A 26,127-nucleotide genomic window follows, 5' to 3' on the forward strand; every position below is an offset into this window, starting at 1 on the left:
GCAAGTCACAACTTTTGTAAGGAGAAAATTATTAGTCACACCTGTGGTAAGACTTGGGAAGAAATCTTATGTACGATAAGCAGGGTAGGGTGCTAATAAATCATGGCACACCACAAGTGATCCAATTTAAGAAGCAAACATTACACCACGAACGTGCAACATGCCTAACATGGGTGGGTGGAAGGAATTCTGCAAGTTAAGAGCTGGTTCCAATGTGGCCCAACAGATAAATTTTGTGATTAAAAATAAATAAATGTCTAGCAGTTTCCTAGCAAGAGATCCAATGTTAAAAAATTCATAGCGATCCACAACATTGCGATGTGAGGTATTACTTGTGCATTGTTCATATGAGCATCTGAAACAACAAGTCACAAACATGGCAATTGGTGAAGTCCACCTCAAAAAGGAAAACCACATCTGGTATCATCTATGGTTTAAGCATGCAACAACTAACATGATTAGGGGTTTAAATATCTGGGGTAGGCTTGTCTCTAGGGCTTAGTATGAGCATAGCTTCGGGAGACGCCTTTTCACACGTTGCCAACTCTTTACATGCTTCCACGTAAGCTTTGGTTTCTTCTCCATGGTTGAAACTGACAAAAAGGTATTCAAGCAGCCCTGCTTTTGATAGCAGAAACTTCATAAACCACATGTCATTTGGCAAGTACTGCGGACCATCCACCGAGACATGTTTGAGATTAGCAAATAGGTCATCATATATCAGTGCATCAAGAATATCTTGGTCGATGGCATCGTCATTGTCAGTTTCAACTTCTGGCCTGACTACCTACAAAAGGAAGTCCAAGATTGCTGTGGCAGTTAAACAACTCAATCCATTAATGGTTGTCTGTTAACCGAGACATACAAGTTCAAGGATGCATCTTATATTACCTGAATTTTGAGTTTTTCAATGTGAGGACCAAATCTCAGTGAAGAAAATATCGACATAATGCTTGGGAATTTGCCGAAATTTGCAGTCTGTTGTACAGCCCTCAAGTTCTGGAACGTCCATAAAATCCTTTCCAGCGGATTTTCCATAGTCTGGAAAACATAGAACATGGTTAGACTAGCATATGGTCCTAGTGCAAGTTTACATCGGGATGATATATAACTCTAATCAGCTAAGAGTGACTTTGTTAGCAATGTTTTTTTGGAATCGAAGAGGGAAACTGTTAGCAATGTCTGTTCGCTGCATTAGAGTGGATTTCATGAATGAATTCACATTGTGAAAACTGCACAGTGCCATACAAAAAATGAGAAAGGTGAACAGATGATTGCCTATCCAGTATCCACGCACCAAAAGACTACCATTATGGCTTAAAAAATTAAATAGTTACCTCTGAGCTACCATTACTATTTATACAAGATGACTGTTGAATACTTCATGTAGTAACGATGCTTAGGACCTTTTTTCTTTAACCCCCCCCCCCTCGCGTTGCCTCCCCCTGGGTGACGCCAGGGGTCCCCAAACCCTAGCGCAGCAGGCCTCTCCCTCGCCCTCCTTCTGCCGCCGCTGCCGAAGGCACCTGGGCGGGTGGATGCGGCGAGATCTCATCTGAGGCGGCAGGGGCGGCTCCTCTCGTGGGATCCGAAGGCGGCGGCTGGAGCGGCGAACCCAGGCCGTGCGGCGGTGGCCGAAGCGCCATAAGCCGGCGGAGCGGCGGCCCTGCGATGGACGGTGGCGGTGGCAGCGCCCCATCCGGCGGGGTGGCTGATCTGTGCGGAGATGGTGACGGCGGCGACCGCGGATCCAACGCCCCGATCTGATCCGCCGCGGGATGGCCTTCCGCCGACCGACGGCGCGTGGAGGGACCGGTGAGGAGATGACGGATCTCCGCCGGATTACCGACGACGACATTCATCTTCGTGGCGAGGCTCCGCTCGCTTCCAGCCATCCGCGAGATCGGGACGCCGTGGCTTCCGGTGAAAATCACGCATGACTGCGGTCATGACAGACGATGGCGGTGTCTCGGTTGTCGTTCCCTTCTCGAGGCATTGTCGTTGTAGGTCACGTCAACCTGATCGGGAAGTTCCGGGGAAACCCAGATCTGGGTCTACCGGATTGGACGATGACGGCGTTTTCGATGTCGTTTTCCCTCCTGGGGGCATCGTTTTGGAGCAAGGGCTGGCTGGAGGGGACAAGAGGAGGAGCGGCGTGGCATCTGACACGACAACGGCGGGTCTCAACGGCATGGAGCGGCGGGGTCTCGCTGGTGGGCGTGTGATGATGGACGAGCACAGGATGGTGGCGTTGCCGCGCGTCGTGGTGGCGTCGACGACAGCTAGACCAAGGAAGGTAGATGCAACAGTACATCACTAAAGATTGATTGGTGGCAGGTGGCTGCGGCGGCCTCATACCCGGTAGGCGTCCTGGTTGAGGAGTGCGCCGGACTGGTGGGAGCCCCATACCCGGCAGGCGTCCTGGTTGGGACCTCAGGTCTTAGATGTTTAGGTTTGGCTGCGAGGTCTGTTTGGCATTAGGCCCAGACTATCAGCGCCCCTTCATCAACTGGATAGGAGTAGCGACATATGTTGCTTAGACGGTGGCTTTAGTCTTACTGTTGTTATTGACTTTGTAAGGTCTTGTGTGAATAATTAATAAAGTGGCCGCATGCATCGCCCAGATGCAGAGGCCGGGGGTCCTCCTCCTTTTTAAAAAAATGCTCTTAATATGAGTTAATTGCAAAAACCCACCACATTCCGGGCTTCGTTTGCGGAAAAATACATGGTCCCTAATTATTTGCAAAAGTCACCACGTATCTAGTAAACTTTTTACAAATTGCATTGATCAGGTGATTTAGGCTGATTGATCACTTTCTGACAAGTGGGGCCGGATTGTAAGGAGATGATTTGGTAAAAAATTGGCATACACCTCCCTGGATTTCAAAAAGACACCCTTATTCAAAAAATGAAAAAGCAATCAGCTCCCCTCCCATCCCCGTCGCCTGCCTCCTCCGAGGTGGCGACTGGCCACCGCGGTCCGGCCTCCCTCCTCCCTGGCCTTGCTCGCGGGGCGGGGCAGCCTCCCTCTTCCCTGGCCGGTGGCTCACCCCTAGCCACAAGCTCACGGCTCGACACGAAGTGGCTTCCAATCATGCGCGTTCACCCGGCCCTGCCGCTATGCTGCCGGAGCTCTGCCGCCCAGCGAGTGCTCCGCCCCGTGTGCTGCTGCTCGGCACCGCAACTCCCCGCCGGTGTGGTTGCTGCTGCTTGCCGCCGCAGGTCCTCGTCGCTGCTGCTATCGCGGGCACGCCAAGCAGGAGGTCGTGATGCTGTGTCGCGGACACGCCGACCTGATCGTGGTCGCTATCCGCCACCGCGACGCGCTCGGGGGCGCGCACGCCGTGCTCGACTGCACGCTCCTGCCCATCTCCTCCCTGCTCCACCTCCTCCTCATCTCTGTGTCCGCCCTGCCGGGGCTCACGCTCCCCGCCAGGGCATCCAGACGGTCGGCTCCACAGGGGGAGGGGTTGATTACTTTTCTTTTTCAGATATAGGGGTGTATGTGTTAATTGTTTGCTGAGTCAGCTCCTTACAACCGGGTCCCACTTACCAGAAAGTGATCAAACAGGCTAAATCGTCCAATCGGTGTTTTTCTGAGACCGGGTCCCACTTATCAGAAATGCGGTGGCTTTTGTAAAAAATTAGAGACCAGGTAATTTTTCATAAACGAAGCCCAAAATGTGTGGTTTTCTGCTTTTAACTCCTCTTAATAGAAAAAAAAAATCAGCTTTGAATCCTTCTAGCAGGAAGGGATGACGTTTCCCACAATCGGGTCAATACTAATGGTTAAGATGATCTTCTCTTAGGTTTTGGCAACATGGTGATCATGAGCAGGCTCGACCCCACTCATGGAAGTATAGAGTCTGTAGACCATTCTGATGGTCTAAAGGAGGGGACACAAAACACCAAATTTTGAACCCGGGAACAGAGCGACTCTAGCACAGTCATCAAAAGGGCAGCCTACATAATGTCATGGAATGCATTCCATCACACTCTCTTTGTTCGGAAATACTTGTCGGAAAAATAGATATATCTAGACGTTTAGTTCTAGATATATTTATTTTTATCCATTTATGTTACAAGTAATTATAGACGGAGGGAGCATTTTCAAGGCTCCTAGGGCTATGTGCAAAGCCAGATTCGCCAAACACAACTTTCATAGCAGTATTTGTTTTACACATGAGACCCACCTATTGTTGGCTTACTATTTATTCGAGGAGCTCGCCGCGCAGAGGACCTCTGCAGCACCCAACACCGAGGAGCTCAAATGTCACGCCTTCGCCTACGTGGATGGACAATGAGTCGCCTGGCTCTGAAGATCCAAGTGAGGGCCAGCTGAAATCTCTCCCTCTGTTCTCCGAGCCTCTCACCAACCCCCTGTCGTATCTGGATGATCTATCAATCCTAGATTTGGGCTATGCCGGCGAAGAGGGGTCAGTGCGGGGGCGGCGGTTAGGGCTCTGGGACAAGGGGGGGGGGGGGTGGAGGGGAAGCGGAAGGGAGGTGGAAGATGAGTTGCGCGCGAGCTAAAACTTCCTTCGTGCCACGGGTTTCCTAGATGGAGTGGGCTCCAAAGTGACCTTCGAGGCAACAAATATGCAGTCTGGGAGGCCAAATACGGAGAGCGCTTCAAAAATTGTTATGGCATGGCATGGGATGGTGACACTGCTAGAGTTGCTCTCAGCAATATCAGTGCTTTGACCAATTAAATAACAATGGACATTTCCTCAAAAAGAAAAATAAATAATGGACATGGTTTAGAGATTGCCATCAATGCATGTCGCCTCAAATTAAAAAAAATAGAATTCAACTATTTGTTCCATGGACATTTGACGCAATGTAGTTTGGTACCTGATCTGAGTCGGTGTCCAAATAAAGCTTCTTAACACTAGAAATCCGTCGGAAAGTGTTGATGAAGTTTGGTGTCCCGAATAGGGGATCAATGGAAATTTGTGCCACCTTCAGCAATGGGAGCTCCCCCACAATTCGGCATCCGTTGTCAAGGGACATGGTCAACCTGAGGAAACGGAGGTTGGGCGCCTGGATGGCACATGTTTCGATATCAGCCTCCTCGTCGCCGATCATGACATCATTCAACAAGAGCCTTGTGAGGTGCGGTGCCGAGGAGATTATGAGTTGGAGTTGCGCCGCGGCGCCATGGAAAGGGAGGACCACGTACTCGAGGCAAAGGGTGGAGAGGTTGGGGAAGCCTGCGAAGCCCTGAGGAGCGCGCAACAAGTGGCAATAGCCACAGAGCTGGAGGTGGGTGAGTGCGCTGCAGGAGTAAAGGGCCGGGCCGACCACAGGCGGGCGGGCCGAGTGGGCGGGCCAGGGCTCATCGAACTTGAGCTTGAGCTTCTCGACGCGCTTGTGCGCCAGGGCGAGGAGCCAGCGGGCGTGGCGGTGGGAGTGGCGCCTTTGGACATGGGCGGTGAAGCTGCGGATGGGTGCGGCGCACCGCCACAGGCTGCGGGCGGTGAATCTGTGGACGGGCGCGGCGCACAGCCACCGCAGGAAGCGTGGATCGCGTGCGGTGGAGGATCCTCGACTGAACCAGATGTCGAGGCCGGGGACAGATTCCCATCGACGGTGCCAAGCAGGGGAAAGACAGCAGGTGCCGACCAACTTCTCGAAGGGGAGCCGACGGAGGATGTCGTCGAGCATCTCAGGCGGAAGGGACATCAGGTAGTCCGGGCCGGGCGCCTCCTCCCCACGCCGTTGACTCGTGGAGGAACCCACGCCCCCCATCCTCTCCTTTGGGGATTTGTGGGCTGGTGTGGTGGGAGTGAGGGATGCTCCAGCCGCGTGCGCTTTTAATGCGTGTTGCCGCACACATCCATTTTTTACAATTAATGATGGTATTTCTACAAATATATTGAGACCTTGAGACATGAAAGTTAATTTTATCGATATCGAAAGGATATGTTGCTTATTATTAAGCTTGGTTGTTTCACATTGTCAACAACACCAGATACATAATGATAGTATTCAGAAAGGTAAAGAAAAGACTTACAAAGCCTGCATTTGTGGGATAAATCCATCCATCCGCCAACGATCATAATAATACCTCTCAAGGAGAAAAATGATTCTTTTTCTGCAATAGCACACACAATTTCCGGGAAAGAGATCAATGCAAGTTTAGAGACAAAACTATGCAACATAAATAAGATGAATAATTGTCCCGGTTTATTACCTTTTTTACCGACTTCGCAATGCTACGTCCCTTGCCAGTTGTGGTGGGACCATGTTGCTCCCTTGTCTTCTCGCCCATACCTCTTCCATAGTCTTCCTCAACAACGGTGGCAGTGGCACACCTATGGTTTGCCGTAGGCCGCGAGAGCAAGGGGGTGGCGAGGGGAAGTTGAATGAAATAGCTGATGTCGAAAGCATTGCATATTTTGATCTTCAAAATGGATACACAGGAGTATGCATGTAGTAAATGTTACTAAGTAATTTTATACTCCCTCCGTTCCTAAATATTTGTCTTTGTAGACATTTCAAATGACTACTACATACGGATGTATGTAGACATATTTTAGAGTGTAGATTCACTCATTTTGCTTTGTATGTAGTCACTTGTTGAAATACCTAGAAAGACAAGTATTTAGGAACGGAGGGAGTAGTTCGAAATTGTAATATGTAAGAAGCATGAGAACATGTATCAAATTGTGTGCATGATAACATTCAAATCATCCAAATGAAACGTTGATCGGCTGAAAGAGCCCACCAGCTGGAAGCAAGCAGATGGTGAGATGAGGCAGTGGTGGAGTATAATCCACAAACCTTGACCCTGATTGATGATCCACAGGGGAAATCCTGCTCGTGTGCAATGGAGTTTGGATCCAGGAAGGGATCCCTAGGCGCCGCCGGGGGAGATCTAACCGTCAATGTTTCATGTGGTGATTGAGCTGGTTGCTTGTCAATAATTTCACAATAACACGGGAACGGAGGGAGTAGAATATATTATACCTTCTACAGATGGTTTCCATGGAGAGAGCGGTTCCCACATATGTATGCGCTTTGATATAACTCTCAACATATAGTCATATTTTTGCAATTACACACAGAATTCAATAAATAAATAAATAAATAACCGCATTGGCAGGTACAAGCGACGCATAATCAAGGCAACATTATGGGGGTCACAACATTCTCACCATTTCATTGTTGAAATATTGTCCCATCTTATAACAAATATTCACAGTTGTCCGGCAATAAGGGCAAAATACAACAGCATGAGCCTTTGCGGTTATGAAAGCATGGCTAATAACTTAGAAAAGGTAAAACAAAGCGACGAGTGATGATCGCTCTATACAACGCATAAACAACAAGGCGATTTGTTTTTGCAAAACGAGAACCGTGTTACTTTTTACCAACATTTGAGATAGACAAGACCTGGCTAACAGCCCTGCTCATCGTTTTCGATTTGAGGGGCAGAAGCCGCTTACTGCTACTTGAGCTTGCATTGGGTCCATCCAATCTTTTTCGGTACTCTTTCTCAAGCTCCTCGAGACTACTGTTCACCTGCAAGTAAGATCAAGTGTACCTCGATTATCAGTATCAATCTTGGACTGCAAATTTCAAGTCTCCGATCATCAGCAAATGCACAAACGTATTACTCCTCCTACCATAAGCGATACAGCAACCACAAACCACCAAACAATAGAAATAGGATAAATAATATCCCACAAGCAAGAACTCACAAAACCATGGACATACTAATATTGCCATCTCATTTGCTTCATAAAACAGTTGATTACCTTAAATGAGAAGGCAAGTGGAAATAATGTATCAGGATCAGTTGCCTCATCCGGAAAATATCTCAAGGAATGCAAAAGTTCCTCAAAAGGCAATTTGACCTGACAGAAAGGAAACTTCAGCAATTCTTTAAAATATGTCTTTCAAGTAAAAGCAGCACAAGACACCAAGAAACTTACCAGGTCATCATGGCAGAATCTCAGTAGACCCAATCCAACTTGGAAAACAACCTTAATACCCTGTAAGTAGGATTGAGTCAATGATCAGCAAAAACAAGTAAATCAAATACAGTCAGTTGGTTTAATACGTGGATGCACAAAATAGGTATAAGAATAGTCATATGAAAAAACCATGCGCATTCATGCAAAAAAAAAAAATTGGACACAAAAGGAGTATAATAGAAATGGCAACAAAATCTCACGTCTTACTAGGAAACTATTTGAGTAGGACCTCACAACCATGTGTTAGCTACATTCAACTATTTGCAACATATAAATACTCTGCAATATTACATACATATTCCCTAGAAATAGAATGCTTCTCTATGGCTGTTCAAAAATTGATTCTGCCTGGTTCCTAAATTCACACTGCACTCCATCCGAAAATTAACATTTAAGGTGCATACAGTCACTGAAAGGAACCAAAGCCCAAAAGAACTCCAATATTGATACTATTTATCTGTACATGTACATCATACTCCACAATTGCTGCATGTTATATTTGGCGAAACTAGAAGTAATAATGGTTATAGAGGTCCAGATATAAGGAGCGATTGTATAGAGTATACCACTACATATACTGCCCTTAATAAAGTTCTTCTGAAAAAAGTCCTAAAAAGAGTAATGCTGATGTAGAACTTGTAATCATACCAAATATGAAGCAAACATGTTTGAAAACTCGGTAAAACACAACTCAAAACTCAAGCTCAGGTAAACACGAAACATAAAACACAGGATGGGCAAGATCCTTACCTCATAAAGGAAGACATCCCAAACTCTAAGAGTCATATGGAATGGGAAGGAATACGAGAAAACTGTGATAAACCATTGGCTTGCATACATGCTTGGATTTATCATTTCTTCAATAAAATGCTGTCCCAACTTTGGCATGTGCTCTTGAACTAATTTCTCAAATTGAAACAGATATTGTTGCACAAGCGGCAAACCAGCCTGTTGGAGGAATGTAAAGAGTAAGATTTGTTAAATAGTACTCCCTCCGTCCGGAAATACTTGTCGAAGAAATGGGTAAAAATGAATGTATTTAGAACTAAAATGTGTCTAGATACATCCATTTCTCCGACGAGTATTTTCGGACGGAGGGAGTAATTCAGAATATGCAGATTTTTTCTAGAAAATGTCACTTTAGTGTTGCATGTGTTCCAAAGCTAAGTGCCCAAACTAAAGATAACTGCTGCTGAACAAGTGGAAAAATCTGGTTTAATAGTTATAATACCAAACTGAGAAAAATAAATTATAGTAGAAGCTGATGATAAGCATGACCCAAACACTCTGGAATTATTGAACCAAAAAGCTGAAAGAAAAAGTTGTCATTCATCACTCTGAAGTTCAGGTTTCATAAAGTGATTTGAGTTATCTGCTCACTGGAAAACAAAAATCGCCAAAGTTCAATCACCTGATACAAGCCTTCCATTGGAGTATGGACAGCTCCTTTCAGCAAAGCTACTATTAACCAAAATGCATCCTCCTCGCTCATATAAAGAAGCAGTAACCCAGCTATAAATCCCATTCCCTGCATCGAGACCACGCAAAAGTAACAGCATGTTAATCCAGGGAATGTACAGCCCTACATAATACACTGGCAGGCTGAACACAAACCTGCACATATCCAACATCCCTGTCATAAACAGAGTACGCTTTTAAAACGTTGTACAGAGATCTTTGACCTGGGCCATGTCTCTGTTGGAAGAAAATATGAGAAGGAAATGTACGCGATATATCACGAATAATTTCCAATTCTGATGTTGATGTCTCGTATATGACCAAAGTCTGTCCAAAGAAAACATAGGTTGTATTTAAAAAAATCAGTCAAGTCTGGAATAAGAGCAATATAGGGACGTGCAGGAGGTGCAGCAAATTATGAGAATGAGTATGATCTATGGCGAGTAATTTCCTAATAAAATGATCTACAAAGCTTAACTATCCTGTTTTCCAACAACACAAATAAATTATGATGAAAGCAGCACAATATATAAGGTACGGCGAAGGAATTCTATGATGTTCCTCTTCAGATCACTACTAGATTAAGAAGAATAAATATTTTTGTTATCAGTCATCACTATAAGAGAACCCCAACAAGGCCACAGAAATGCAATAATGATTCAAACAGAAGGATGGTTGCAAGTACCTCATAAACTCCAGGATTCATTAGCAAGAGGTCCCTGCTGCCTGAAATCAACTGCCAAACAAGTCCTCTGAGACAATCAGGAATTCCTTTCCTTATTCTTCTCTTAACCACATGAGGATTTCTTCTAACATAATGCTTCCAGTCACTACCGCCAGTACCTATCATCTTCCTCCACTTTCTTATCCTCCTTTCCTCCCTACAATAAACAAAATTTTTTAGCCCGCGAAACAAATTGCTTAGAGAAAAGAAGAGTTAGATAAGTAAATTAGCATGGCACGTGTGACAACATGGTGCCAGAGTAACATAGTCATAAACAAGATACTCCCTCCGTTCCAAAATACTTGTCGTGGTTTTAGTTCAAATTGACTAAAACCATGACAAGTGTTGTGGAACGGAGGGAGTAGTAAATACCAAGTATACTTTATCGTCCAAGCAAGTCAAATATATGACAACCATTTCCACAAGATTAGCTTAAAAGGCCCATGCATAAGCATGAAAAGGGTAATTAATCGAGGAGATTCACTGCTTCCAGCTTGCCAAATAGATGAACGTATGGGGACTGTAAGTACAACAAACAGGAGACCCCTGATCATACCTTCCACGCTCATGTGTGGGTCTGCTTTTCAGAACCCCCTCAGGGGAGTTGCTTTGTTCTGTTTTTATAAAGCCAAATCTGTCCACAGGCCGAGAAGGAGCTGGTCCAGGTTCTACGTCATCGGCATCTTTCTTCTTATCCATCTTATTGATTACTCGAGGATACCTTCACTACATTGCAAGAAATATACCAGGTCATTAATTTTCACATCGAGAATATCAAATGCTCAGCCAAACAGTAGATGTATGAAGGTTATTGAGCCATCCTACTAACGCAGTCTGAACAAAAATCAAGCTATACTAGCAAACAATAGTTTAAGCACAAGCAATATCTCTCCACCCGGTAGGCATTGGGCATGGATGGGGTCAGTTGAGAACCCTCAGAAGCTCGAGAACAAACTTGCTGACATCAACGGGTAGTATTAAATACAATGCACATCCTATGAATGGAAAATGGGGTCAACCGAGATCGATCAAACAAACAAACGAACAAAGGATTGCATTAGCAGACACCACATCCATCCGCCACCTTATTGCTCACAGATACAGAATGCTGCAGACGAATATGTCCAGGCAGGCCAGGGGAATTCCTTACCTTCGGTGGTGGGAGGATCGTGGGCGAGAGCCCTCGTTGGCGACCGGCGGGGGGGGCGGATTCGCGCAGATCACGCGAATCTGGAATCGGGCGAAGGCAATGAACCCTGCGCTGGCGGCGCTGCCGGCCGTTCTTGCCCGGGCGCCGGGGCCGGCAGGCGGGGAATCGGGGGGAGGGCGAGGGCGAAGCCGGGAACCCCCTGGCTGAGGGGGGAGGGCGGCTGCTGGTCCGGAGGAGGGGGTGGACGGCACGGCGCGGGGACGGGGACGGGGGCAGCTGTGGAGGGGACGGCGCCGAGGAGGAAGAAGAAGAAGAGGCAGCAGATTAGATTAGCGCGTTGTTCGGGTCAAGATCTGATCACATCCGACGCGCACGGTTTGGCTGGGTCGCACGAACCACCCGTCGCCTGCGCGCTCACAAAAGGTTAAAAAAAAACGATTTCTTTCGATCTTCAGGGCGTGCAGACCGCACATGCACGCACGAGCCTGCTCATGGGAAAGGATGACGCGCACAAAAAGGTTAGGCATAGCGATGGCGATGTTTTTCAAGGGGATTCATCAAAAAGTTAAAATGGTTAGGTTTAAAATTAACAAGATTTCATAGTATGCGCATCTTCTTTTAACTTACAATTGGCGTTTTCGTGACAATGTTTCTCGGATAGATTTGGCTATTAAGATTTGACCGGGAATCCCCCAGGGATCCCGGCCCATTCCCCGGGTGGAAAGCCCGCGGTGAAGATTTGACCCGGGCCAGGTGTCTCGACATTTGGACGCCCGAAGCCACGAGTATTTTTCGGCCAAGAATCCCCCGTCTTGCTCGCTCGTCTCTGACCTCCAGACGCCAGGTCGCCGCCTCCCTACACTGTCACCCCGTGATGTTCCAAGACTATATGTTGCCTGTCCTTTCCTCCTCAGTCTCCACCTGCAGCTTGTACTCACGCCTTCGCCCTCGTCCTCACCGGCGGCGATAGCAGATGTACCATCGAGTTCTGCGTCTTGCCCACTAGGTGGCGCCACAAGGGAGGCTGCCGGCGATGATGACTACTGCTGGTGATGGCCATGAAGACGGGGGATGCATGTTAGTTCGGGAGATGATTTGCCAGGGAGTCCCAGAACTCTACTCACGAGGATGCATTCCTCTGACTTGCAAGTAGGAGTACCATTCCCATCTCTCCCCCAAAGGGTCATGAGAATTTCCACGGGATTTTAGATTTGCCATGATTAATCCACCCTGGTCATCTTTTTCCTGGAAATTTCCATCCTCACAACCAAACAAGGCCTAAGTCTGGATTGGCCTCACGGAGAAGTCTAACTTCACCAACCCTAATACTCTTGTGAGAACCAAAGCTATGCGAAGATGCGCAGTGGCATTCTAGGATAAGGATGGGATGCATCCCGGTATAAAAGTGTATCAGCATGTTCAAAATAGTGATGAGTTGATGACACATGCAAATGTTCAGACGATAGACACTGTATATGATATGATGCGCTTAGACTTCGGTTCGACAAAGGAACCCTACATACCCAACTCTTTTTGTTTTAGGGATTTTTTTCGTTTTCGAAGATTAGTAAAATAGGAGGATGGAATAGCATCTTTGAGTGAGTTAGGCATAGTGAGGGCGGTGTTTTCTTTCCATTGATGTTCTCGAGTTGATGTTGTACTCTTTCATCTCCTCTGTAGAGCTTGACACGTTGCCCATTTTAGGAGACCCCTTTACGAAATCGCAGTTGAGTTGGTGAGCGCACCATAAGTAGGCTCATTCGCGAGGAGGCCATGACTATAAAATGGCACCCTTTATACATTAAATGTTTTCTTGTTTTCTGTCCTTCCCGAATCATGACATCTTCACTGACTCCGATCAATGCGCAACATTGTACCGCCTACTCTTCTCAATCTACCACCTATCTCTCCCCCTTCTTAATTCTTTCCATCCCCATTATATATACTTGAAAGTGTGAAATAAAAGAAAAGGGGGTAGAAACGGCCAAAGGCAAGGGTGAGTGAAAAATATACTAGCGTTGGAGTGTCCATTGTTTCTTCACATTTTCACTTTCCCGGTTTCTATGTCCATGAGCATGGGAGGCATCGGGAGAAAGTAATACAGCACAACCCTAAGACACCTCGACCATGGTCAGCCGCTCGAGGGAAGCACACAGGAAGTAGTGGCAAAGCTCTTCTGTTGGGGAACATAGTAATTTCAAAATTTTCCTACGCACACGCAAGATCATGGTGATGCATAGCAATGAGAGGGGAGAGTGTTGTCCACGTACCCTAGTAGACCGAAAGCGGAAGTGAGGGAGTCCTGGATTAGGGGGTCTCCGGACAGCCGGACTATCTCCATTGGCCGGACTGTTAGACTATGAAGATACAAGATTGAAGACTTCGTCTCGTGTCCGGGTGGGACTCTACTTGGCGTGGAAGGCAAGCTAGACAATACGGATATGGATATCTCCTCCTTTGTAACCGACCTTGTGTAACCCTAACCCTCTCCGGTGTCTATATAAACCGAAGGGTTTTAGTCCGTAGGACAACAACCACAACATACAATCATACCATAGGCTAGCTTCTAGGGTTTAGCCTCTTTGATCTCGTGGTAGATCTACTCTTGTACTACCCATATCATCAATATTAATCCAGCAGGACGTAGGGTTTTTCCTCCATCAAGAGGGCCCGAACCTGGGTAAAACATTATGTCCCCTGCCTCCTATTACCATCCGGTCTAGACGCACAGTTCGGGACCCCCTACCCGAGATCCGCCGGTTTTGACACCGACATTGGTGCTTTCATTGAGAGCTCCTCTGTGTCGTCGCCGTTAGGCTCGATGGATCCTCCGATCATCAACAACGATGCAGTCCAGGGTGAGACTTTTCTCCCCGGACAGATCTTCGTATTCGGCGGCTTTGCACTGCGAGCTAATTCGCTTGGCCATCTGGAGCAGATTGAAAGCTACGCCCCTGGCCATCAGGTCAGATTTGGAAGTTTGAAATACACGGCCGACATCCGCAGAGACTTGATCTTCGACGGATTCGAGCCGCAGCCGGGCGCGCCGCACTATCACGATGGGTATGACCTAGCTCTGCCGCCGAACAGTACCCCAGAGGCCGCGCCCGCATCAGCTCCGACCCTTAACTCGGAGCCAACTGCGTCAATCGAGGACGGGTGGCTAGACACCGCCTCAGGGGCTGCAGTCTCAACGGCGATCAAGCCGAACACCAGACTAATCCTCTACGAAGCCCGTGACTCCAAGGTGCCGGACTCTTTTCTGGACTCCGAACCGTCCGCGCCCCTGCCAATCGAATCCGACTGGGCGCCGATCATGGAATTCACCACCGCGGATATCTTTCAGCACACGCCCTTCGGCGACATTCTGAATTCACTAAGGTCTCTCTCTTTGTCAGGAGAGCCCTGGCCGGACTATGGCCAACAGGATTGGGATGCGGACGACGAAGAAATTCGACGCCCACCCACCACCCACTTAGTAGCCACTGTCGATGATTTAACCGACATGCTCGACTTCGACTCCGAAGACATCGACGGTATGGACGACGATGTAGGAGACGAACATGAACTAGCACCTATAGGGCACTGGAAAGCCACCTCGTCATATGACATATACATGGTGGATACACCCAAAGAAGGCAATGGCGATGAGATAACGGAGGATGACCCCTCCAAGAAGCAAACCAAGCGTCGACATCAGCGGCGCCGCTCTAAGTCCCGCCAAAGCAAAAGTGGTGATACTGGCACAGGAGATAATAACACTCCGGATATTGCCGAAGACAACAACAATCCCCTCCAGCAAGATTTAGAGCAGGAGGATGGAGAAGCCAGCCCTCCTGAGAGAGCGGCAGACGGAGAGGAGGAAGATGATAATTACATGCCCCCCTCCGAAGACGAGGCAAGCCTCGACGATGATGAATTCGCCGTACCAGAGGATCCCGTCGAACAAGAGTGCTTCAAGCGCCGGCTTATGGCCACGGCAAATAGCCTCAAGAAAAAGCAGCAGCAGCTTCAAGCTGATCAAGATCTGCTAGCTGACAGATGGACTGAAGTCCTCGCGGCCGAGGAATATAAACTCGAGCGCCCCTCCAAGAATTACCCAAAGTGCAGGTTACTGCCCCGACTGGAGGAGGAAGCGTATGATACGGCTGATCGGCCACCTCGTGGCCGTGATAGAGAGGCATTCCAGCCAAAAACTCAGCCTCCACCCCGATGCCATTCACATAAAAAGGCCTGGGGGGATATGCCAGACCTGCGGGACATATTGGAGGACAAAGCAAAGCATGCAAGATCGATCTACGGATCACGAAGGAGCACCACTCTGCGAGACGATAAACGTCATGCCGGATACAGTAAAAGCAAATCCGGCCGGGCCGAACACAGCGGGCAAGACCCATTCGAGCTGCGTCGTGATATAGCCCAATACAGAGGCGCCGCAGACCCTTTATGCTTCATAGACGAAGTAATGGATCATCAGTTCCCAGAAGGTTTCAAACCCGTAAATATTGAATCATACGACGGCACAACGTATCCCGCAGTATGGACCGAGGATTTCCTCCTCCACATGCACATGGCCCGCGGTGATGACTTACACGCCATCAAATACCTCCCACTAAAGCTCAAAGGACCAGCGCGGCATTGGCTTAACAGCTTGCCAGCGGACTCCATTAGCTATTGGGAAGATCTGGAAGCCGCATTCCTCGACAACTTTCAGGGCACTTATGTGCGACCACCAGACGCCGATGACTTGAGCCACATAATTCAGCAGCCAGAAGAGTCGGCCAGGCAATTCTGGACTCGGTTCCTTACAAAGAAAAATCAAATCATCGACTGTCCGGATGCAGAGGCCTTAGCGCCTTTCAAGCACAACATCCGAGACGAGTGGCTAGCCCGGCACCTTGGTCGGGAAAAGCCAAAATCTATGGCAGCTCTCACGACGCTCATGACCCGTTTTTGTGCGGGAGAAGACAGCTGGCTGGCTCGCAGTAATAACATATCAAAAAACCATGGTACCTCGGATACCAAGGACGGCAATAGCAGGTCACGTCGCAACAATCATAAGCACCGCATTAACAGCGAAAATACCGAGGATACGACAGTCAATGCCGGATTCAAAGGCTCTAAACCCGGTTAGTGGAAAAAGGCATTCAAACAAAGTACGCTGGGTCCGTCCAGCTTGGACCGTATACTCAATCGCTCGTGTCAAATACACGGCACCCCAGACAAGGCAGCCAATCACACCAACAGGGATTGTTGGGTGTTCAAGCAGGCCGGCAAGTTGCTTGCCGAAAACAAAGACAAGGGGCCGCATAGCGATGACGAGGGGGAATCACAGCAGCCACACACCGGAGGACAGAAGAGGTTTCCCCCACAAGTGCGGACGGTGAACATGATATACGCAACCCACATCCCCAAGAGGGAGCGGAAGCGTGCGCTCAGGGACGTATATGCGTTGGAGCCGGTCGCCCCAAAGTTCAACCCTTGGTCCTCCTGTCCGATCACCTGCGATCGCAGGGACCACCCCACTAGTATCCGTCATGGCAGATTTGTTGGAAATATGCCCTAGAGGCAATAATAAAATGGTTATTATTATATTTCTTTGTTCATGATAATTGTCTATTGTTCATGCTATAATTGTGTTATCCGAAAATCGTAATACATGTGTGAATACATAGACCACAACACGCCCCTAGTGAGCCTCTAGTTGACTAGCTCGTTGATCAAAAGATAGTCATGGTTTCCTGACTATGGACATTGGATGTCATTGATAACGGGATCACATCATTAGGAGAATGATGTGATGGACAAGACCCAATCCTAAGCATAGCTTAAAGATCATGTAGTTCGTTTGCTAGAGCTTTTTCGAATGTCAAGTATAATTTCCTTAGACCATGAGATTGTGCAACTCCCGGATACCGTAGGAGTTCTTTGGGTGTGCCAAACGTCACAACGTAACTGGGTGACTATAAAGGTACACTACGGGTATCTCCGAAAGTGTCTGTTGGGTTGGCACGAATCGAGACTGGGATTTGTCACTCCGTATGATGGAGAGGTATCTCTGGGCCCACTCGGTAATGCATCATCATAATGAGCTCAATGTGACCAAGTGGTTGATCACGGGATCATGCATTACGGTACGATTAAAGTGACTTGCCGGTAACGAGATAGAACAAGGTATTGGGATACCGACGATCGAGTCTCAGGCAAGTAACGTACCGATTGACAAAGGGAATTGTATACGAGATTGATTGAATCCTCGACATCGTGGTTCATCCGATGAGATCATCGAGGAGCATGTGGGAGCCAACATGGGTATCTAGATCCCGCTGTTGGTTATTGACCGGAGAGTCGTCTCAGTCATGTCTGCGTGTCACCCGAACCCGTAGGGTCTACACACTTAAGGTTCGGTGACGCTAGGGTTGTTGAGATATTAGGATATGATACGTCTCCAACGTATCTATAATTTTTGATTGCTCCATGCTACTTTATCTACTGTTTTGGACTATATTGGGCTTTATTTTCCACTTTTATATTATTTTTGGGACTAACCTATTAACCGGAGGCCCGGCCCAGAATTGCTGTTTTTTGCCTATTTCAGTATTTCGAGGAAACAGAATATCAAACGGAGTCCAAACAGAATTCGGGAAGGTGATCTTCGCACCGGACGTGATCCAGGAGACTTGGACCCTACTCCAAGAAGTTTCCGGGGAGGTCACGAGGGTGGAGGGCACACCCCCTAGGCGCGCCCCCTGCCTCGTGGGCCCCTCAGAGCTCCACCGATGTGCTCCTTCCTCCTATATATACCTACGTACCCCCATTAGACCAAAGACGAAGCCAAAAACCTAATTCCACCGCCGCAACTTCCTGTATCCATGAGATCCCATCTTGGGGCCTGTTCCGGAGCTTCACCGGAGAGGGCATCCATCACGGAGGGCTTCTACATCAACACCATAGCCCTTCCGATGAAGTGTGAGTAGTTTACTTCATACCTTCGGGTCCATAGCTAGTAGCTAGATGGCTTCTTCTCTCTTTTTGGATCTCAATACAATGTTCTCCCCCTCTCTTGTGGAGATCTATTCGATGTAATCTTCTTTTTGCGGTGTGTTTGTTGAGATCGATGAATTGTGGGTTTATGATCCAACTTATCTATGAATAATATTTGAATCTTCTCTGAATTCTTTTATGTATGATTGAGTTATCTTTGCAAGTCTCTTCGAATTATCCATTTGGTTTGGCCAACTAGATTGGTAGTTCTTGCAATGGGAGAAGTGCTTAGCTTTGGGTTCAATCTTGCGGTGTCCTTACTCAGTGATAGAAAGAGTTGCAAGGCACGTATTGTATTGTTGCCATCGAGGATAACAAGATGGGGTATTTATCATATTGCATGAATTTATTCCTCTACATCATGTCATCTTGCTTAAGGCGTTACTCTGTTTTTAACTTAATACTCTAGATGCATGCTGGATAGCGGTCGATGAGTGGAGTAATAGTAGTAGATGCAGGCAGGAGTCGGTCTACTTGTCACGGACGTGATGCCTATATACATGATCATACCTAGATAACCTCATAACTATGCTCAATTCTATCAATTGCTCAACAGTAATTTGTTCACCCACCGTAGAATATCTATGCTCTTGAGAGAAGCCACTAGTGAAACCTATGGCCCCCGGGTCTATTCTCATCATATCAATCTCCATTACTTTATTTTACTTGTTTTGCTTTTACTTTTCACTTTGCATCTTTATACCAAAAATACCAAAAATATTATCTCTATCAGATCTCACTCTCGTAAGTGACCGTGAAGGGATTGACAACCCCTAAGCGTTGGTTGCGAGTTGCTACCGTTTTGTGTAGGTACGAGGGACTTGTGCGTGACCTCCTACTGGATTGATACCTTGGTTCTCAAAAACTGAGGGAAATACTTACGCTACTGTGTTGCATCACCCCCTCCTCTTCAGGGAAAAACAACGCTAGCTCGAGACGTAGCAAGAAGCATTTCTGGCGCCGTTGCCGGGGAGGCCTACGCCAAGTCAAGTCAAGATTTACTCTCCCGTCAACGAGCCATTTCTGGCGCCGTTGCCGGGGAAGCCTACGCAAAAGTCAACATACCAAGTACCCATCACAATCTCTATCTCTCGCATTACATTATTTGCCATTTGCCTCTCGTTTTCCTCTCCCCACTTCACCCTTGCCGTTTTATTCGCCCTCTCTTTCCCTTTGCCTTTTGTTTGCTCGTGTGTTAGTTTGCTTGCTTGTCGTGATGGCCCAAGATGCTACCAAATTGTGTGACTTCACCAATACCAATAACAATGATTTCCTTAGCACTCCGATTGCTCCTCTTGCCAATACTGAATCTTGTGAAATCAATACTGCTTTGTTGAATCTTGTTATGAAAGATCAATTCGCCGGCCTTCCTAGTGAAGATGCCGCTACTCATCTAAATGGCTTTGTTGATTTATGTGATATGCAAAAGAAGAAGGATGTCGATAATGATGTCGTTAAATTGAAGCTATTTCCTTTTTCTCTTAGTGATCGTGCTAAAGCGTGGTTTTCATCTTTGCCTAAAAATAGTATTGATTCTTGGAACAAGTGCAAAGATGCCTTTATTAAAGCGTGTTCTTCTAAATCCTATGAGAATCAAGATGAAGATCTAAAAGTTATTGATGTGTCCCCTATTAAATCGTTGTTTTGCAATGTGAATCTTGATGAATCTGATTATGATCTTCCCTTACCTAGAAGGCGTTCTAAGAATTCTGAGTTTTTAGATCCTGATGATGAAATTGATAAAAAAGGGATTGAAAGAAATAAAAATCTAGATATTGCTAAACCCACTATTTTGGATCTCAAGGAATTTAACTATGAAAATTGCTCTTTAATTGATTGTATTTCCTTGTTGCAATCCGTGTTAAAATCTCCTCATGCTTATAGTCGAAATAAGGCCTTTACCGAACACATTGTTGACGCCTTAATGCAATCTTATGAAGAAAAGCTTGAGTTGGAAGTTTCTATCCCTAGAAAACTCCATGATGAGTGGGAACCTACAATTAAGATTAAAATTAAAAATTATTAGTTTCATGCTTTGTGTGATTTGGGTGCTAGTGTCTCTACTATCCCCAAAGCTTTGTGTGATTTGCTAGATTTCCGTGACTTTGATGATTGCTCTCTAAACTTGCATCTTGTAGATTCCACTATTAAAAAGCCTATGGGAAGAATTAATGATGTTCTTATTGTTGCAAATAGGAATTATGTGCCCGTAGATTTTATCGTTCTTGATATAGATTGCAATCCTTCATGTCCTATTATTCTTGGTAGACCTTTCCTTAGAACGATTGGTGCAATTATTGATATGAAGGAAGGGAATATTAAATTCCAATTTCCCTTAAAGAAGGGCATGGAACACTTTCCTAGAAAGAAAATAAAATTACCATATGAATCTATCATGAGAGCCACTTATGGATTGCCTACCAAAGATGGCAATACCTAGATCTATCCTTACTTTTATGCCTAGCTAGGGGCGTTAAACGATAGCTCTTGTTGGGAGGCAACCCAATTTTATTTTGTGTTTTTTGTTTTTGGTTCTGTTTAGGAATAAATAATCCATCTAGATTCTGTTTAGATGTGGTTTTATCTCTTAATTAGTGTTTGTGCCAAGTTAAACCTATTAGATCTTCTTGGAAGATAGTTATTTGATCTTGCTGTAATTTCCAGAATCTTTGCGCTCAGTGCCCGAATTGTCAAAAATCACCAGAACGTGATAAAATAGTGATTCCAATTTCTGCTGATCAATAAACAAATTTCCCAGGTCTTCTAATTTTGGTAGAATTGTTTGGGTTCCAGAAGTTTGCGTTAGTAACAGATTACTACAGACTGTTCTGTTTTTGACAGACTCTGTTTTGCGTGTGTTGTTTGCTTATTTTGATGAATCTATGGCTAGTAAAATAGTTTATAAACCATAGAGAAGTTGGAATACAGTAGGTTTAACACCAATACAAATAAAGAACAAGTTCACTACAGTACCTTAAAGTAGTCTTTTGTTTTCTTTCTCTAACGGAGCTCACAAGATTTCTATTGAGTTTTGTGTTGTGAAGTTTTCAAGTTTTGGGTGAATTCTTTTGATGGATTATGGAACAAGGAGAGGCAAGAGCCTAAGCTTGGGGATGCCCATGGCACCCCCAAGATAATCCAAGGACACAAAAAAGTCAAAGCTTGGGGATGCCCCGGAAGGCATCCCCTCTTTCGTCCACTTCCATCGGTAATTTACTTGGAGCTATATTTTTATTCACCACATGATATGTGTTTTGCTTGGAGCGTCTTGTATTATTTGTGTCTTTGCTTGTTAGTCTACCACAATCATCCTTGCTGTACACACCTTTTGAGAGAGCCATGTAGAAATTGAAATTTGTTAGAATACTCTATGTGCTTCACTTATATCTTTTGAGCTTGATAGTTTACTCTATGTGCTTCACTTATATCTTTTTAAGCGTGATAATTTTTGCTCTAGTGCTTCACTTAGATCTTTTAGAGCACGGTGGTGGTTTGTTTTAAAGAAACTTGATCTCTCATGATTCACTTAGATTATTTTGAGAGTCGTTAATAGCATGGTAATTTGCTTAATGTTAATATACTTGGTATTCAAGATATGTGAAACTTTCTTTTTAGTGGGTTGAATACTAAGATAAGTTTGATGCTTGATAATTGTTTTGAGATATGGAGGTGATAATATCATAGTCGTGCTAGTTGAGTAGTTGTGAATTTGAGAAATACTTGTGTTGAAGTTAGCAAGTCCCGTAGCATGCACGTATGGTTAAAGTTGTGTAACAGATTTGAAGCATGAAGTGTACCTGGCTTGTGCATCCTTATGAGTGGCGGTCGGGGACGAGCGATGGTCTTTTCCTACCAATCTATCCCCCTAGGAGCATGCGCGTAGTACTTGATTTTTGATGACTTCTAAATTTTTGCAATAAGTATATGAGTTCTTTTGACTAATGTTGAGTCCATGGATTATACGCACTTTTACCTTTCCGCCATTTGCTAGTCTCTTCGGTACCGTGCATTGCCCTTTCTCACATTGAGAGTTGGTGCAAACTTCGCCGGTGCATCCAAACCCCGTGATATGATACGCTCTTTCACACATGAACCTCTCTATATCTTCCTCAAAACAGCCACCATACCTACCTATCATGGCATTTCCATAGCCATTCCGAGATATATTGCCATGCAACTTCCATCATCATCATCATGACATGCTTTACTTTTGTCATATTGCCATTGCATGATCTTGTAGTTGACATCGTATTTGTGGCAAAGCCACCATGCATTATTTTTCATACATGTCACTCTTGATTCATTGCACCATCCCGGTACACCGCCGGAGGCATTCATATAGAGTCATATCTTGTTCTAGTATCGAGTTGTAATCATTATGTTGTAATCAATAGAAGTGTGATGATCATCATTATTAGAGCATTGCCCAATCTCTGAAAAAAAAGAGAGAAAGGCCAAAAAAAAAGAAAGGCCCAAAAAAAGAGAAAATAAAAATGGCAATGCTACTATCTCTTTTTCCACACTTGTGCTTCAAAGTAGCACCTTGTTCTTCATGTAGTGAGTCTCATACATTGTGCTTCAAAGTAGCACCATGATTTTCATATAGTGAGTCTCATAAGTTGTCTTGTTCATACTAGTGGGAATTTTTCATTATAGAACTTGGCTTGTATATTCCAACGATGGGCTTCCTCAAAATGCCCTAGGTCTTCATGAGCAAGCAAGTTGGATGCACACCCACTAGTCTTCTTTTGTTGAGCATTCTTAGCTCTAGTGCATCCATTGCATGGCAATCCCTACTCCTTGCATTAACATCAATTGATGGGCATCTCCATAGCTCATTGATTAGCCTCGTTGATGTGAGACTTTCTCCTTTTTTTGTCTTCTCCACACAATCCCCATCATCATATTCTATACCACCCATAGTGCTATGTCCATGGCTCGCGCTCATGTATTGCGTGAAGGTTGAAAAAGTTTGAGATTATTTGAGTATGAAACAATTGCTTGGCTTGTCATCGGGGGTATAGAAGTTGCGAACATCTTTGTGTGACGAAAATGAAGCATAGCCTAACTATATGATTTTGTAGGGATGAACTTCCTTTGGCCATGTTATTTTGAGATGACATAATTGTTTGATTAGTATGCTTGAAGTATTATCATTTTTATGTCAATATGGACTTTTGTCTTGAACCTTTCGGATCTGAATATTCATACCATGATTAAAAAGATTTACATTGAAATTATGCCAAGGTATCACTCCGCATCAAAAATTCTCTTTTTATCATTTACCTACTCGAGGACGAGCAGGAATTAAGCTTGGGGATGCCTGATACGTCTCCAACGTATCTATAATTTTTGATTGCTCCACGCTAGTTTATCTACTGTTTTGGACTATATTGGGCTTTATTTTCCACTTTATATTATTTTTGGCACTAACCTATTAACCGGAGGCCCAGCCCAGAATTGTTGTTTTTTTGCCTATTTCAGTATTTCGAGGAAACAGAATATCAAACGGAGTCCAAATGGAATGAAACCTTCGGGAACGTGATCTTCGCACCGAACGTGATCCAGGAGACTTGGACCCTACTCCAAGAAGTTTCCGGGGAGGTCACGAGGGTGGAGGGCGCGCCCCCCTGGGCGCGCCCCCCTGCCTCGTGGGCCCCTCGGAGCTCCACTGACGTGCTCCTTCCTCCTATATATACCTACATACCCCCATTAGACCAAAGACGGAGCCAAAAACCTAATTCCACCACCGCAACTTCCTGTATCCACGAGATCCCATCTTGGGGCCTGTTCCGGAGCTCCGCCGGAGAGGGCATCCATCACGGAGGGCTTCTACATCAACACCATAGCCCTTCCGATGAAGTGTGAGTAGTTTATTTCAGACCTTCGGGTCCATAGCTAGTAGCTAGATGGCTTCTTCTCTCTTTTTGGATCTCAATACAATGTTCTCCCCCTCTCTCGTGGAGATCTATTCGATGTAATCTTCTTTTTGCGGTGTGTTTGTTGAGACCGATGAATTGTGGGTTTATGATCCAACTTATCTATGAATAATATTTGAATCTTCTCTGAATTCTTTTATGTATGATTGAGTTATCTTTGCAAGTCTCTTCGAATTATCCGTTTGGTTTGGCCAACTAGATTGGTAGTTCTTGCAATGGGAGAAGTGCTTAGCTTTGGGTTCAGTCTTGCGGTGTCCTTACTCAATGACAGAAAGAGTTGCAAGGCACGTATTGTATTGTTGCCATCGAGGATAACAAGATGGGGTATTTATCATATTGCATGAATTTATTCCTCTACATCATGTCATCTTGCTTAAGGCGTTACTCTGTTTTTAACTTAATACTCTAGATGCATGCTGGATAGCGGTCGATGAGTGGAGTAATAGTAGTAGATGCAGGCAGGAGTCGGTCTACTTGTCACGGACGTGATGCCTATATACATGATCATACCTAGATAACCTCATAACTATGCTCAATTCTATCAATTGCTCAACAGTAATTTGTTCACCCACCGTAGAATATCTATGCTCTTGAGAGAAGCCACTAGTGAAACCTATGGCCCCCGGGTCTATTCTCATCATATCAATCTCCATTACTTTATTTTACTTGTTTTGCTTTTACTTTTCACTTTGCATCTTTATACCAAAAATACCAAAAATATTATCTCTATCAGATCTCACTCTCGTAAGTGACCGTGAAGGGATTGACAACCCCTAAGCGTTGGTTGCGAGTTGCTACTGTTTTGTGTAGGTACCAGGGACTTGCGCGTGACCTCCTATTGGATTGATACCTTGGTTCTCAAAAACTGAGGGAAATACTTACGCTACTGTGCTGCATCACCCCCTCCTCTTCGGGGAAAACCAACGCTAGCTCGAGACGTAGCAGGATACGGTAATCCAAAAGTTGTTTGGAGTCCCGGATGAGATCCCGGACGTCACGAGGAGTTCCGGAATGGTCCGGAGGTGAAGATTTATATATAGGAAGTCAAGTTTCGGCCATCGGGAAAGTTTCGGGGGTAATCGGTATTGTACCGGGACCACCGGAAGGGTCCCGGGGGTCCACCGGGTGGGGCCACCTATCCCGGAGGGCCCCATGGGCTGAAGTGGGAGGGGAACCAGCCGCTAGTGGGCTGGTGCGCCCCCCATGGGCCTCCCCTTGCGCCTAGGTGAAGGAAATATGCCCTAGAGGCAATAATAAAGTTATTATTTATTTCCTTATATCATGATAAATGTTTATTATTCATGCTAGAATTGTATTAACCGAAAACATAATACATGTGTGAATACATAGACAAACAGAGTGTCACTAGTATGCCTCTACTTGACTAGCTCGTTAATCAAAGATGGTTATGTTTCCTAACCATGGACAAAGAGTTGTTATTTGATTAACGGGATCACATCATTAGTTGAATGATCTGGTTGACATGACCCATTCCATTAGCTTAGCACCCGATCGTTTAGTATGTTGCTATTGCTTTCTTCATGACTTATACATGTTCCTATGACTATGAGATTATGCAACTCCCGTTTGCCGGAGGAACACTTTGTGTGCTACCAAACGTCACAACGTAACTGGGTGATTATAAAGGAGCTCTACAGGTGTCTCCAAAGGTACATGTTGGGTTGGCGTATTTCGAGATTAGGATTTGTCACTCCAAATGGCGGAGAGGTATCTCTGGGCCCTCTCGGTAATGCACATCACTTAAGCCTTGCAAGCATTGCAACTAATGAGTTAGTTGCGGGATGATGTATTACGGAACGAGTAAAGAGA

General features: G+C 45.6%; 2 protein-coding genes across 3 annotated transcripts; both read right to left on the minus strand.

Annotated features, from left to right (window-relative positions):
* Positions 1–321: 321 nt before the first annotated feature.
* LOC125550284 (F-box/FBD/LRR-repeat protein At1g13570-like) lies at positions 322–6,986 on the minus strand. The gene is made up of 4 exons (XM_048713248.2): positions 6,197–6,986; positions 4,855–6,097; positions 892–1,041; positions 322–787 (listed from the first exon to the last, which is right to left on the minus strand). The coding sequence occupies exons 2-4, from the start codon at positions 5,893–5,895 to the stop codon at positions 467–469; spliced, it is 1,512 nt and encodes a 503-aa protein (XP_048569205.2). The 5' UTR covers positions 5,896–6,097; positions 6,197–6,986; the 3' UTR covers positions 322–466.
* A 150-nt stretch (positions 6,987–7,136) lies between these two features.
* On the minus strand, positions 7,137–11,490 carry LOC125550283 (uncharacterized). Of its 2 annotated transcripts, none has more exons than XM_048713246.2 (9): positions 11,315–11,490; positions 10,721–10,890; positions 10,126–10,321; positions 9,597–9,767; positions 9,394–9,510; positions 8,733–8,930; positions 7,941–8,000; positions 7,764–7,862; positions 7,137–7,527 (listed from the first exon to the last, which is right to left on the minus strand). In XM_048713246.2, the coding sequence occupies exons 2-9, from the start codon at positions 10,861–10,863 to the stop codon at positions 7,366–7,368; spliced, it is 1,146 nt and encodes a 381-aa protein (XP_048569203.1). In that variant the 5' UTR covers positions 10,864–10,890; positions 11,315–11,490; the 3' UTR covers positions 7,137–7,365. The 2 variants fall into 2 exon arrangements, with proteins under 2 accessions (XP_048569203.1, XP_048569204.1); XM_048713247.2 differs by having other exon boundaries at positions 10,721–10,885; positions 11,315–11,445.
* Positions 11,491–26,127: the final 14,637 nt, after the last annotated feature.

This window comes from Triticum urartu, chromosome 4A (assembly GCF_056163025.1).
Source record: "Triticum urartu cultivar PI428250 chromosome 4A, HENAU_Tu73, whole genome shotgun sequence".
In the NCBI taxonomy this organism is placed as follows: Eukaryota; Viridiplantae; Streptophyta; class Magnoliopsida; order Poales; family Poaceae; genus Triticum; species Triticum urartu.

What these genes read in the sequence shown, in the direction of transcription:
- LOC125550284 (XM_048713248.2), bottom strand. Translation starts at nt 5,895, where the DNA reads ATGTCTCAAGGTCTCAATATATTTGTAGAAATACCATCATTAATTGTA. An exon ending in TGGACACCGACTCAGATCAG is followed by an intron (nt 1,042 to 4,854) that starts GTACCAAACTAC and finishes TATGTTTTCCAG; the next exon opens with ACTATGGAAAATCCGCTGGA. An exon ending in TTGAAAAACTCAAAATTCAG is followed by an intron (nt 788 to 891) that starts GTAATATAAGAT and finishes TTCCTTTTGTAG; the next exon opens with GTAGTCAGGCCAGAAGTTGA.
- LOC125550283 (XM_048713246.2), bottom strand. Translation starts at nt 10,863, where the DNA reads ATGGATAAGAAGAAAGATGCCGATGACGTAGAACCTGGACCAGCTCCT. An exon ending in CAATGGAAGGCTTGTATCAG is followed by an intron (nt 8,931 to 9,393) that starts GTGATTGAACTT and finishes TTCCTCCAACAG; the next exon opens with GCTGGTTTGCCGCTTGTGCA. An exon ending in GATTCTGCCATGATGACCTG is followed by an intron (nt 7,863 to 7,940) that starts GTAAGTTTCTTG and finishes CCTTTCTGTCAG; the next exon opens with GTCAAATTGCCTTTTGAGGA.